Below are 15,406 nucleotides of genomic sequence, written 5' to 3' on the forward strand. Positions count from 1 at the left end.
ATATAACAAAAAAACATAATTGTCTAATATTCGCAGCCCAATAGTCTTAAATTAGGAAGTGCAAGTCCACCGTGTTTTTTAAATTTTTGTAAATGATACTTATTAATTCTAAGTCTCTTATTGTTCCAAATAAAAGAAGAAATAAGAGAGTCAATTTGATCGAAACATTTCTTTAGTTAAAAAGATAGGTATATTTTGGAAAACATATAAAAATCTAGGTAAAATTGTCATTTTCACAGCATGAATATGACCTAGTAAAGAAAAAGTAAGTGGATTCCATCTAGAAAATAATTGTTTCATGGAGTCCATTAAAGGAACTATATTTGCTTTATAGAGATCTTTATATTTTTTAGTAATTACAATACCTAAATATCTAAATGTATTATCAGTTCTAAAAGGAATATCATTACATGTACTAACATGAACATTTAATGGAAAAATTCACTCTATTCAAGTTAAGTTTATATCCTGAAAATTTACCAAAATCTTTAAGTGTTTCCAAAAGATTAGGAATTGATTCCTCATGATTTGAAATAAAAACCAGAAGATCATCTGCATAACGAGAAATCTTATGTATGGTTCCATTCATTATGGATACCATGGATATTTTTAGCTTCACGTAATGTTATAGTTAAAGGCTCCAATACAAGATTGAATAATAAAAGACTTAATGGACATCCCTGTCTAGTGCCACGAGAAAGTGAGAAAAAAGAAGACCGTTATTAGTTATTAGTAATGACCGTGGCAATAGGATTCTTATAAATCATTTGAATCCATTCATTGAAATTATAACCAAAACCAAATTTTTCTAATACTTTAAACAAATATGGCCACTCAACTCTATCAAATGCCTTTTCTGCATTAAAAGAGATAACACATTGAGGTTGCTTAGATAATGATGAATATATAATGTTCATCAATCTCTGAACATTAGAGAAAGAATAACGGCCTTTAATAAAGCCCATTTGATCCATAGAAATAATTTTAGTTAAAATATTTTCCAAGCGATTGGCCAATATTTTAGAGAGAATATTTACATCTACATTTAATAGTGAAATAGGTCTATATGATGAATATTCAACAGGATCTTTTATCTTTTTTAAGAATTAAGGAAATAGATGCTTCATAAAAAGGAGCTAAATTACCCTTGTCAAAAGATGCATGAAATATTTCCAAAAGATACAGAGATAGTAATCTTTCAAATTTTTTTTGTAAAATCCCACTGAATAACCATCAAGTCCAGGAGCTTTACCTAATTGCATTGATAAAATAGCTTTCTGAATTTCATTCTCGGTAACTGAAGCATCAAGCATCTGTTGATCTTCAAAAGAAATTTGTGGAAATTTAATTTTATGTAAAAAAAAGCCTTCATTTTAGAGGAATCTGCAGGAAATTGAGATCTGTAAAGATCAGAGTAAACATCTTGAAAAGTATTATTAATGTCCCCATGTTACTTACTATATCTCCATTATTTTTATGAATCTTTAAGATTTGTCTTTTGGCTCTAGCTGCTCTTATTTGAGAAGCTAAGAGCTTATTATATTTTCCCCAAAGATATAAAATTGACTTTCCAATTTAAGCAAATATCCTTCAATAGGATATGTTAGTAATAAATTAAGCAGCATTTGGAGAGATTGCATTAATGTTATCTAATTCTTTAATTTGTTTAGAGATTTTTATCTAATTCCATTCTTGTTTCTTCAGTTTAACTACATACGAAATAATTTGACCGCGTAAACAAGCTTTTAATGTATCCCAAATTACTAACTTAGAGACGTTTCCTATGTTATTAAAGAGAAAAAAAACTCTTTCTTCTGAGCTTCGATAAACTCTGAAACTTTGACAGATTCTGAACTTTGTAATAAATGTTCTGGAAAACGCCAAAATTGTCTGGTAGAAACAGCATCTTTAAGTTCAAATATTAAGTTTAAAGGAGCATGATCAGAAATAGCAGTCACATCATACTCACTTTTCTGAACATTGAATAAAAGTCGAGGGTCAACTATGAAATAGTCGATTCTCGAATATTTATTATGAACGTGTGAGAAAAAAGAATATTCCCTATCACTAGGGTACATGTGCCTCCAGATCTCAATTAAACCGTAATCATTTATAAAGGAATTAATAAGTGATGCAGAACGATTGGGGAGTTGATATTTGGATGATGATTTATCCATTAAAGGATTTAGACAAATATTAAGATCACCACCCATTAATAACATATATTCATTTAAATCAGGTAATAACGCAAAAACAGTTTTAAAAAATAAGGGATCATCAACATTTGGTCCATAAATATTAACCAAAATAATTTTTCTATTTTAAATTGTTCCTTTAACAATCAGAAATCTATCATTGATATCAGTTATAATATCCTCCTGGTTAAAAGGAGTATTGGAATCAATAAAAGTAGAAACACCTTTAGTTTTACTCTGGGAATTTGCATGAAACTGAGGATCCTTCCAAAATTTAAAGAATCAATTTTTATCACATAACCTGATATGCGTCTCTTGAGCAAAGAGGCTGGAATCGGTTAATAACTTTAACTGTTTTCTTACGCTTAATAGGATGATTCCAGCTGCAAACATTCCAAGTTAAAACATTTAGCTGTTTAGATATCATCATGGAACTTTGTGTCCAAAAACAATAGTTAGACGCATATCAGGATATGATAGTTGGAAAAAGGCGGAGATGAACAACAATAAAAATAATAGGGGTATGCTGCAGGATTCCATAATGGGAGAAAAAAAGGAAAAAATTCCCACCCGAACTACAAAGCCCAGAAACCAGTCGATATCAATTGACGCAAGCCCCAAGAAAAGCATAGATGCGAATGCAAATACAAACTCCGCCTACCTCAGTAAAAAGAAAAAAATAATAAAATAATCTCTGTCTCTTTCTACTGAACATAAAACTAATTACAGTCGACATATATCTCATAATTAACTTTAGAAGGAAAGTGTTTTTCTTGTCTAACAAAATGACCTTCAATTGAAAGTAGCCTTCATAACATTAGATAAGGGAAGAGAAACACATCCAAAACAATTCTTGAAATATTTGCACAGAAGAAAAACAATCGCCATCTTTAAATTGTCCTGTCTATCTTTAAAACATAAAGAAATCCAAATAATTACTTTAAAAAAAGTCTTTACAAAAGCATATGAAATAAAAAAAAATACAATTAACTCATTTAAATGCTGCAGGAAAAAAAATTCTAAATCGTTCAAACTTATGATAGACAATCTCCCTCTGTCTTCTGAAATTGAAGCCATCCAAACCAGTCTTTTAAGGAGATAAAAAAATGCATTTTAAAATAAAGACTTCTGTAACCATCAAATCTTTCAATCTCATCACTCTTTACACCGCTAGACAATCAAACCATTATAAATCATTCAAGCTTCAGATTCGTCATTGGATGCGTCGGATAAAGAATTAATAAAGCTCAATGCATCAAGTGGATCATCAAAGAAATGAAAATCAGATTTTTTTAACGAAGAGCCTCAGTTTTGCTGGATATTGGAGCAATGGAAAGAGCTTTTTTTCATACGCTGATTTCATTGCAATTGCAAATCCAGCACGCTTTTTAACAATTTTGCATGGAAAATCTTCATAGAGACGAATGTCTGAATTCTGATATTGAAAGAGTTTTTTTTCCTGCAAGCTTAATAATACGGTCTTTGTCTCTGAAACGGAGAAAGCGCACCACAATATGTCTGTTTTTACCTTGATCCAAAAATTTTGAAGTGCTGATTCTATGAGCCATTTCGATATCTGAAGGCTGTAAACAAACCGCCGGAAATAAAGACTGAAACATTTTTGCGAAATAATCCAGTGTGTCAGCTGATTTTGATTTCTCTTTTAATCCAACAATTCAAATATTGCTCCGACATGATCGAGCTTTGAGATCGACGATCCATTGTTGGGCTTTTTCCAAACGTAAAGAAAGGTCTGCAGTATTTTGACTAAATTCTTTAAGATCAAGGCTCAAAGAGTCAACTTTTCCTTCGAATTTCTCCTTTAGTTGAGTTATCTCAATGCTGATTTGAGATTCTAGTCTTTTCACCGGGGGGGCTTCCTCCGAGAATTCGTCTGTTTTCTTGGACTTTCCATTGCCTGGGTCCGGATTTCTTTTGGCGCTTCTGAGAGTAGCCATAATTATAACTGATCCGATTGAATAAAGTTGCAATTTCAAAGTTTAAATTGGAAAAGGGAGAGATTAAAGGCTGACAAGAAGCGACTAGTCTTACATGTCCGTAGTTGGGAGGCAGAGTGATAAAACTGAATACTACTGGACTCCTGGGTTGATGCGTGATATTCCATGTTGTTCACTTGCGTTTTGCTATTTGTGCAATTTGTTCTTTCCTTGCACTTTAGCTGTTTGATGTTTTCTTGAACGGTTTCATGGTGTTTCTTTGTTTTGTGGCTGCCTGCAGAAGGATGAATCTCAGAGTTGTATTCTGTATACAAGCTTTGATAATAAATGTACTTTAAATCTTTAATAGTCAACATCTTTCCCATCACCCACTTCACTAATGTAAACGTTTTGGGGTGGGGTAGGAGGTTACCTTTGTCCATAAGCTAAATTGTACCGAACAAACAATTTATTGTGGCTACAAAATCAAGTCAGGGTATGGTTCTTGTAGGCTACATCTCTTTCTGAGTTCTCAATACTTTTTCATCATTTCAGAGGTAATTTTGTGGATGATTGCTGCATTAATATCAAAACTTGAGGAGAAACCAGCCTGGTAGATTACTAGATCTTTGTCGCCTAAAACATTCACTCCATCCCTCTATTTTGAATGCATTGTGAATGCAGAATTTCTAATAAAGACGCCAGCAATTTACCAAGTAAGTTATTTGATAACATAGCCCAAACCAGTGATGTTATAACTCAGGATAAGGGCATTAGGTACCTGCAAGTCCTCTTTCAATGTGCACACCATTCTGACCTGGAGATGAATTATTGCTGGGACTGTCAAGAAGATGTTTGCCACTTTTCAGTGACAGTTAAGTTGCTAGTACTGTCTAAGGCTGGGTAAAGATTCAAATCAGGTCTTAAATTTTCAATATAGACTTACGTTTTTTTTCTATTTTAATCTTGTCATTTGACAGGTCTGTTACAAAAGAAAATGTGTTCAAATTCTTTGGCGTTTCATCTTAATGTTGGTATAATAAAGGCACTAGCTGTGGTTTCATCTTGCTATATAGCACATGCTAATGTTTTTTTTTAATTAGAGATGTTCAATTCAATTTTCCTAGAAGATATACTCTCTTTTCTGAATGTCATTTGCAGGTACAGATTAAGTTCTTGCACTTTAATTTCATGGAAGTCTAGAGTTTTTTTTTAAAATTAATTTTTATGAGTTTCTATAATGCGACAAAACAAAAAACAGTTTTAAAAAAAAGGTTTATACAGTGCAAAACAAATGTATCAAATGTACAGTTCATAGCAATTAAGAAAAAGTATCCTTAGAATCATATAAAGTTAGTTACCACCCCATCCTCCCACTACCCAGCTGCAAGCCAACCTTATGATAAATTTTAAAAAGTTAATCGAATTTTTATCACCACAGAGCTGTATTTATATTTAAAAAAAACAAGGTATATTGCCTACTACCTGAACTATAATATGTTTACACATTTAAAAAAACTATAAATCTTAACCGACAGAAGCTGGAAGTAAGGGATTTAAATGCAAAAGAGAAAAGGGAGGGATGCACCCTTAATCTAAATGGGAATTATGAAAATATTTAAGGAAAGGTCCCCACACCTTTTGGAACTTTATGTCTGAATTAAGAAGTAAATAATGAATCTTTTCAAAGTCTAAGCAGGACATAATGTCTCTGAGCCATTGAGCATGAGTGGGTGCGGCAGCATCTCTCCACCTAAGAAGGACTGCACGTCTGGCCAAGAGAGAGAGGCAAAAGACAATGTACAACACTTAGTTGGAGTCAGATGCATGCACTTCTCCCGAAGTGCGGAAAAGAGCAGTCTTTTAAGCAAAGAGGTTCCAAGTAGTATGCTGGGGAGAAACCAATGGAAAAGGGGGAGGGAAGTTCAGAGTTCTGTGATGTATCCAGCTTGATGTTGGTTGCCAACCATCCTTATTAACTAAGAATTTTGTTAATTGATTGTACACAGTTTAATGGTAATGCAATAAACAATTGTCCATTGGTAGCTAATGTGGTATAGCAATTCATGTATTCTAGGCATTATTTAAATGCATTTATTAGAAGATGTGCAGAATCTCTTTCCATGCCTTTCTCATCTGAATTTGTTGATTGATCAAGGCCTGTGTCAGTTTTTGCTGATATCATCCTCCTTGTATTCCATTCTACTACATCCCTGAATATACCCAATAGCTAACAATCCATACCCCAATGAGTTTGAAAATTCTGATAATGTACAGCTCCACGTGAAATTTACCCTCATCTCACTCCTGAAAGGTTAAACTGCTTATTGAGACATTCTGGTCACTAGTTGGGGATTCAGGGTCCTCTGAGCCTTCTGCATTGCCATCTGGAATTTTATATGACATTGTTATTTTTTCTGAACTCCAGGACTGAGTATACTGTTTGCCTTCAAAGGTTGTTGTTCCAGAAGGTGATTTGTTAATGTGTCAAAGGCTTCATTATTTCAAGAACATTTTGCCTTTTGCATTAATGATGTACAAAGTAAGGGCAGAGCAAGCCTTTGGGCCTTTGGTGTGTAGAATAGGTTGTCTACAGAATTAAACCTGCTCTTCATAGTAACTGGATTGTTACACAGATGTGAAATAGTTTTGTCTCTCAGGTAACCTTGTAATTACTTTTGTAAATGGTGCCTCAAACCAGCATTGATATCTAACCTAACACTGAAAGGAAAGTAAAGGACACCAGAGTCCCATCATTAGAATCAATGCTATTTTAACAAAAAGCAAGTTGAGCAGTGGAGAAAATTACAAAGTGCTTGGAAATTTTTCATTCAGGTTGACAGCAGCTGAGGGAATTAATCCTAAAATCTTAGAACCAAAGGAAGAAAGTAGTGAAGAAGAGGAAGAATTAACACCAGAAGAACAAGGCAAGCCAATTATATTTACCTTATTTGTAATATTTATTTAACTTGTGAAAATAGTTCTAAAATGTTAGAATGCTTGTTCATGATGTAGTTTTAAGACCATTTTCACTCAGTTTTATAATTAGGATTTATGTAGTTGCTTTATGATTAGATAATTATCTTTTTGTGAGGTTGAAACTTTATACTTTTTTTCATAATGCAACAAAAAGAGATCTACTTATTTAATGTCACAGTTTAAGTACCTTAATCTTCTGAGAGTGATACAATAATTCATTGAAGTATTCGGATTTAAGAGAAGGTCACTAATTTAAATATGCTTAGATATATGCTTAAATATGCATATTTAAATATACTAATTTAAATATGCCTGTGTGATCACTGTGTATTTGGAGCATCTGTCAAAACAGGAAAGCCAGGTAGGTAAGTCAATGTAACTTCAACATATTTCATGGTTCAAACAACACTTTGGCTACTACCAGGTGCATCCAGTAAGCTGTCTAGAACCTTATATGGATATTATCCCTATCATCAGTTCCCATGTTCAGGCATCAGGATATTCCTGGTTTTTTGAATTCCTTCTCTATTCCCCAGTAGAAGTAGAATAGTGTCCTTGAGGTTATGCACCTTTAAAAAAAATATGGTGGTATATAGCCAAACTGTGGAAAAATCTGCCTAATGTATTTAGAGACTAAAGATAAAGGAATCAAGCATGATATCAGGGTAGAAATTTAGCACAAAAGATCAGGAAGTGGCATCTTTTTGGCTAGCAAGAAAAATTGACATTGGGCAAAAGGCATGGTAGGAATAGTTTAAGATCCTTAATAATTGTTCTAACAGTGAACAGAGATGAGATTTGTGATAAGTTAATACAGAACTCTAAGGGAAAAGTTTATGGAATTAGTTCAAATCAGCTTTGAGAACAAATGAAATGGATTCAAGAAAAACAAGTTACTTTGGATTTATTCTTTTGTAATTAAAGTATATTCTGGGAAACAGTGATCATAATATGAGATTTTGCATTTGTTATAAAAGTAACCAACTCAAATCTCAATCAGCAGTTACACAGGAATGAAGAGTGGCTAACTTTAAGTAATATTTCACCCCTTATTAAAAAAAGTATCCATATTTGCCTTTAAAATGTCAGACTGTTTCCATCACCCTGTAAGGAAGAGAGATGAAAGGCAAATTCCTGTGTGAAAGACATAGCACCTAATTTCTGTCTTAAATGTGTAGTGATTTATTTGTAAACAGTGATCCTTTGTTCTAATTTCTCTAATAAGAAAGCCTTCTCTTCATATCCACTCTATCAAAGACGCTTAGGATCTTGCAGATACAAATCCTAGCTGCTCTGATCTTTCCTCAAAGACAAAAAAGTTTGGAAACACTCAAGCAACATCTGTTGAAATGAATTAATGTTTCAAGTCTCCTGTTGTTATTTTCAGATTTCCAGCTTCTGCAGGATTTTTTTTCCATTTTCAAAATGTAACTATCTTTATTGTAACTACGCATAATGGCTTGTTGCTTTTGCATCTATGCTTCCTTAATTTGCAGAGAGAAGTTGAAGTGCTGTGGGGGTTTGAAGCATTGAAGCTTTCATGGCAAGTGTAGTGTTCTTTAGCAAAGTTAATAGTACATTTACTTAGAGAAAATATTTTTCAAAAATAAGGAACCTCCAAGAAGTGTCCTACTATTGGAACAGTTTTCCAGTACCTACTATGATTTCAGTTAGCAATAGGCTGCTAAAAAATATACATTGATTCTACTTCTACAAAATTTAAAAGGAATGATTCTGAACATTTCTTAACAAAAAGCAGATATTGAGTATTGACTAAAATTTTAACTTGTTGATATATTTATTGTTATGAATACTGCTTACCTGTTCTATATTTACAGCTTTACATTTACAGAAGTGTTTTTTTATTTGAATTTCTAAACAAATGTTCCAAATTCAGCACTAGGGTTAGCAGAGCATCATTTTATATTGTAATGGCAGTGTGTTGTATTCTGCATCCAAAATTCATTCCAATAGAAAGAATTTCATGAGCAAAGTACAATATTTTGACCCTATAGCAATACTGAATGGGAATTAATTTTTATTATATATATGTTGTGATGAATTAAGTTGTGTTACTGTATTGAAAGCAGTTGCAAATGTAGAATAATGGTAACAGTTAAGCTAATTGCGTGTAGACTTTATCCATGGAGGGAAGTGATGCTGGCAAATGTGGGAATCTGGGAATTTATGATACATTTGGTTTGACAATTTGCTATTCATGTTTTTTTTATTTGTGAAATCTTGTATCTCTGTAGGCATAGGCTTTGTTTGGGGGGGGGGGTGGAAATCAATGCTTTGACAAGTAATTTTGATTCGTTCAAAAGCTAAGAGGATACATAATGCCCTTCCAGTCACCCAGTACGATTTTTGTGTTAATTTGGCAGAGCAATATTAAACATTCAGGGAAAGTTCTCAATCTTGGTGAGGAAAAAATAGATTATGTAATTTCAAAATGTTTTGTTTCCTTAAAGAAAACAAGAAACAGTTTGAAATGAAGAGGAAAATGCACTACAATGAAGGCATGAATATCAAATTAGCAAGACAGTTAATAGCCAAGGAACTTGAAGATGAAGAGGAGGATGACTTGAAAGAATCCCCAGACTTAAAGGACTTTGAAGATGGTAATTAGTAAAAAAAAATTAATTTTCATAAGACATAGGAGCAGAATTAGGCCATTTGGCCTATCAAATCTGCTCCACCATTCAATCTTGGCAGAACCTTGTTACCCCTTCTCAGCTCCACTGCCCAGTGTTCTTCCTGTAACCTTTGATGCCATGTCCAATCGAAAACCTATCAGCTCTGCCTTAACTACACACAGCGACCTGACCTTCACAGCTGAATGTAGTAACATGTTCCACAAATTCACCACCCTCTGGCCAAAGAAATTATTCTGTATCTCTGTTTTAAATGCACGCCACTCTGTCCTGAGGCTGTGCCCTCTTGTTCTAGACTCCCCTACCATGGGAAATGTCCTTTCCACATTTACTCTGTCTAGGCCTTTCAACATTTGAAAAGTTTAAATGAGATCCCCTCTCATCCTTCTAAATTCCAGCAAGTACTGACCAGAGCTATCGTATGATAACCCTTTCATTCCCGGAATCATCCTTGTGAACCTGCCCTGAACCCTCTCCAATGGCAGCACATCTTTTCTTAGATGAGGAGCCTAAAACTGATCAAAATACTTGTGGTGAGGCCTAACGAGTGCCTTATAAAGCCTCAGCATCACATCCCTGCTCTTGTATTCTATACCTGTCGAAATGAATGCTTACATTGCACTTGCCTTCCTCACCACCAACTCAACCTGCAAGTTAACCTTCGGGGTGTTCTACACAAGGACTCCCCAAGTCTCTTTGCATCTCAGATTTTTGTATTTTCTCCCCATTTAGAAAATAGTTTGCACATTTACTTCTACCAAAGTGCATGACCATGCATTTTCCAACATTGTATTTCATTTGCTACTTTGTTGCCCGTTCTCCTATTCTGTCTGTTGCCTCAATACTACCTGCCCTTCCACCAATCATTGTATCACCTGCAAACTCAGCAACAAAGCCATCTGCTCCCTCATCTAAATCATTGATATACAACTTAAAAAGATGTGGTCCCAACACTGACTCTTGCAGAACACCACTAGTCACTGGCAGCCAACCAGACAAGGATGCTTTTATTCCCATTTGCCTCCTCCTACCAATCAGCCAATGCTCTAACTATGCCAGTAACCTTCCTGCAATACCATGGGTTGTTAACTTGGTAAGTAGCCTCATGTGTGACACCTTTGTTAAAGGCCTTCTGGAAGTCCAAATGTACAATATTCACTGCATCCACTTTATCTATCATACTTGTAATTTCCTCAAAGAATTCCAACAGGTTTGTCATGCAAGATGAAGGAAACCATACTTCCTTTGTCCTGTGTCACCAAGTACTCCATAACCTTATGCTTAACAATTGGCTCCAACATCTTCCCAACCACTGAGGTCAGGTTAACTGGTCTATAATTTTCTTTCTGGTGTCTTCCTTCTTAAAGAGTGGAATGACGCTTGCAATTTTCCAGTCCTCTGACACCATGCCAGAGTCCAAAGATCATTACTAATGCTGCCTCAATCTCCTCCACCACTGCTTTCAGAGCTCTAGGGTGTGGTTCATCTGGTTTAGGTGACTTTTGTACCACTCAGATCTCAAAACTTTACGAACACCTTTTCCCTTGTAATAATAAATTGCACTCATTCCTCTTCCCTCACATCCTTCAACAACCAGCACACTGCTAGTGTCTTCCACAGTGAAGATTGATGCAAAATACTCATTTAGTTCATCTGCCATCTCCGTGTCAACTGTTATTATTTCTCCAGCCTCATTTTCTTGTGGTCCTATATTTATTCTCATGTTTGTTACATATTTGAAAAAGATTTTACTATCCACTTTGATATTGTTTGATAGCTTGCTTTCATGTTTCGTCTTTTCCCTTCTAATGATTCTTTTAGTTGCTCTTTGTAGGTTCTTAAAAGCTTCCCAGTCCTCTATCTTCCTGCTAATTTTTGCTATGCTGTATGCTCTTTTTATGCCTTTACATTAGCTTTGATATCTCTTGTCAGCCACTCTTGTACTATATTGCCTTTTGAGTATTTCATACGTACTTTATATGCCTGGCAGCTAATGTGTTTTGGGACATTCATAGAATTCTCAACAGTTTTATAGAGCAACTTGTTCTGATAAGTTCTAAAGCTGAAACCAATGGGGGGAATAATGTAATGTTGAAGTGCTATATTGATATAAAACCTTCAGCTCATAGCTTTACAAAGAAACGTGCCAACTTTCTGAAGCATTAGCTATGTTTTTAATAGCAATTGACAATTAAACTTTACCATTTATGTCCTCAAAAGTACGCTGTAATGGATTTTGTCATCTCCAAGTTGTTGAATTACAGTTATTAGAAGTTATCTATAAATCTGAGCATTTGTTCTATTAATATGCAATTATTATGTCATTGTCAATTTCTCCCCAAAGAGGTTCGCATTTTGGAGAGAATTCATAAGAGACTGAAGTGAGACCCTTCAGTATTTTATGATTTTACATTAGTGTGCTAACTTGTTTTGTCTTCATACTTTTGCTCTTTATGACCAAAAAAATGGTCAAAGTGTTTACAGAATACATCAGACAAACCAGTTTTTCAGATTAAATTCATTGTTTTCAGTTTCTGTGTGGCTTTATTAGGATGAAATTGAACTAACCAATATAGAGGAATAGTCAGTATTGTTCATCACAGCTAATTTTTTTTTAACTAATTTATTTCTTCTTTCCCAACAGATACAGATGAAGAACTTTCTGAAAATGAAGATCCAGAATCATAGAACAAAGCCATTCTTAAACTCTGACACAAAATATTCTAGTTAACAGCATTAGCCATCATAAGTTTTTAACTTATTGATATGCTGTTGTGTTTTGTGGACAGTTGAACTTTAAATCAGAGAAGGCAAGTTTCATCTGTGCAGTCAGAATTTGGCAATTTATGTATTTCTACAGTAATGTAAATAAAATATTTTTGAGAGGTGGGCAGTAGGTTGCCAGTCTGCCTGTATTTTTGCGTTTGTGCTAGAATTGGATCACTGATGAAACACTTTTCTGGAAATTGCAATAGTAGTATATTTATTGCTTGGTGCATAAAACAGAACGTATTTCAGCTCCATATTTTGATCGCTTGACATATTTCCATATGTGTGATATTGTGTCGATAGGTTAAGTTCCTATTGATACCTGTGTGGTATAGTTTTGTTTGCTGTTTATTTTGATATCTTATTACCAGTTCTAGTTTGTAACATTTATTTTGATTTGGCAATGGAGCTTGCCTTTTGAAAAGGGTTCAACGAGGAAGTCTTGACTGGGGTTAACTTTCTTTGTTAAGATAATTTCAATGCTGCTGATGGTGTTAGTTAAAACAATTGATAGTTGATGTTAACAAAGGTACTGTGGCCCTGTTTTTTAAAAGGAATCTTATCAATTGACAGGTGTAAAGTATTTTAATAGCGCCAGCAGCAACAACAATGCACCAAAAGTTTGCTGTAAAACAAATGTCCTAATAAAGTTGTTTGAACATTTATTGTAATAAACTGTTTGCATCAGGGGATGAAAGGGGTGAAAAGTTACATGTTTATGATCTAAATGATGGCATAGTTCTTGGTCAAAGTGTGCAGTATATCCACAAATTTTGATTTAAGAAGTGCATTGGATTTGGTTTTGACTTGCATATGGTTATAAAGCTTTGAAAGCAAACCATTTCTATCAGTGAAACAAGACTAAATGTTTTAATTTCATAGTTGAGTCTAGTTTCTGTATAATTGAGGTGAATTTTCTTTAAGTGTGTATGCACAATCTGAATATTAGTAAATGTAACATTTAACAAGTAATTGGTTTTGCATGTCTCAGTTAATTATCATGTCTTTTATTTCAGCATGACAAAATAGGTTTCCATGACCTTCACACAGTATTATGCTACTTTCAATGTATGAAAACTATTCCTGTTATTTGAATGGAGACATAAAATAAAAAGTGTAAACACTTTGTAGATCAATGAAGATCATATTACCTGGTTTATTTGAAGGGCTGTTATTACTTTTCCACATAGCACTCCTTGCATTCAAGGTTACATAATAATGATGTTGATATTTTTGGTAAAGTTCAATGATCCCCAGTGTTCTATAACTACAGAAGACAAATTTTAAGAGTTTCATTGCAAGTTTATGATGTTAGATCAGTGGAAGTAAACAGTCATAAAATAATGTGATTACTGAAGAGAGAATTGTATCAAACTTCAGTTACATAGAAATATGCAACCTGATTTAAAATGTAATAGTCTTGTCAACAAATTCAAGGAGAACCAAGGAAGATTGCAAACTGGAGCAAAATAGCTGCAATATATATTTTAATATAGGGCTCGTAATAATTGCTTCCAATAAATATTTTAAAATATTGATCCAGTTCATTTCAGCTTTTAACTTTATCTTTTGTATGGGGGAAAACTCACCATGTTAGGGGGCATATGTAGAAATGGAAACTGTCATGGTTTCGGAGTCCAAAACCATTCAAGTATAACCTTAATGATCAACTGTGCAACCTACTGGATAACATCTCTGCAGAATGAGTATTACCATTTTCCCCCACTAGTTAAAGTTAGGCTGTGATGCAGAAATTTTTGACAACAATGCGTTAGATCCCTGGGGGTAGCTCTTGTCATGGTCAACTATAGGCAAAGCTCTTACTTTGCCTTTACCATCAGTCCAAGCAATCACGTGACTCAGGAGATAATTAAGTTTATTCTTGGATAATGTGATGCTTTATGCATGAAATGCAGTATTTCAGAAAAAATGAAACAGCTATTAAAACTGAAGAAAACTGGTGTGCCTCAGGGATCTGTTCTGGGACCCTTACTCTTTGTGATTTTTATAAACGACCTGGATGAGGAAGTGGAGGGATGGGTTAGTAAGTTTGCTGATGACACAAAGGTTGGAGCTGTGGATAGTGTGGAGGGCTGTCAGAAGTTACAGCGGGACATTGATAGGATGCAAAACTGGGCTGAGGAGTGGCAGATGGAGTTCAACCCAGATAAGTGTGAAGTGGTTCATTTTGGTAGGTCAAATATGATGGCAGAATATAGTATTAATGGTAAGGCACTTGACAGTGTGGAGGATCAGAGGGATCTTGGGGTCCAGTTCCATAGGATGCTCAAAGCAGTTGTGCAGGTTAAGAAGGTGTATGGTGTACTGGCCTTCATCAATCGTGGAATTGAATTTAGGCGCCAAGAAGAAATGTTGCTGCTATATATGACCCTGGTCAGACCCCACTTGGAGTACTGTGCTCAGTTCTGGTCGCCTCACTACAGGAAGGATGTGGAAGCCATAGAAAGGGTGCAGAGGAGATTTACAAGGATGTTGCCTGGATTGGGGAGCATTTCTTGTGAGAATAGGTTGAGTGAACTCGGCCTTTTCTCCTTGAAGTAAAGGAGGATGAGAGGTGACCTGACAGGTATATAAGATGATGAGAGGTATTGATCATGTGGATAGTTGGAGGCTTTTTCCCAGGGCTGAAATGGCTGCCACAGGAGGATACAGGTTTAAGATGCTGGGGAGTAGGTACAGAGGAGATGTCAGGGGTAAGTTTTTTACCCAGAGAGTAGTGAGTGTGTGGAATGGGCTGCCAACAAAGGTGGTGGAGATGGATACGATAGGGTCTTTTAGGAGACTTTTGGATAGATACATAGAGCTTAGAAAATTAGAGGGCTATATGTAAGCCTAGTAATTTCTAAGGTAG

At 34.7% G+C, this 15,406-nt stretch overlaps 1 protein-coding gene across 1 annotated transcript in view; it reads left to right on the plus strand.

The window, feature by feature from the left end:
- ppp1r2 (protein phosphatase 1, regulatory (inhibitor) subunit 2) overlaps positions 1–13,506 on the plus strand; it is a 34,488-nt gene extending 20,982 nt beyond the window's left edge. The window contains exons 4-6 of the mRNA XM_059945379.1: positions 6,968–7,059; positions 9,583–9,732; positions 12,410–13,506. Coding sequence (XP_059801362.1) covers positions 6,968–7,059; positions 9,583–9,732; positions 12,410–12,453 — 286 coding nt within the window. The 3' untranslated portion in view covers positions 12,454–13,506. The remainder of the gene's footprint in view (positions 1–6,967; positions 7,060–9,582; positions 9,733–12,409) is intronic.
- Positions 13,507–15,406: the final 1,900 nt, after the last annotated feature.

Source organism: Hypanus sabinus, chromosome 2, assembly GCF_030144855.1.
Source record: "Hypanus sabinus isolate sHypSab1 chromosome 2, sHypSab1.hap1, whole genome shotgun sequence".
Classification (NCBI taxonomy): Eukaryota; Metazoa; Chordata; class Chondrichthyes; order Myliobatiformes; family Dasyatidae; genus Hypanus; species Hypanus sabinus.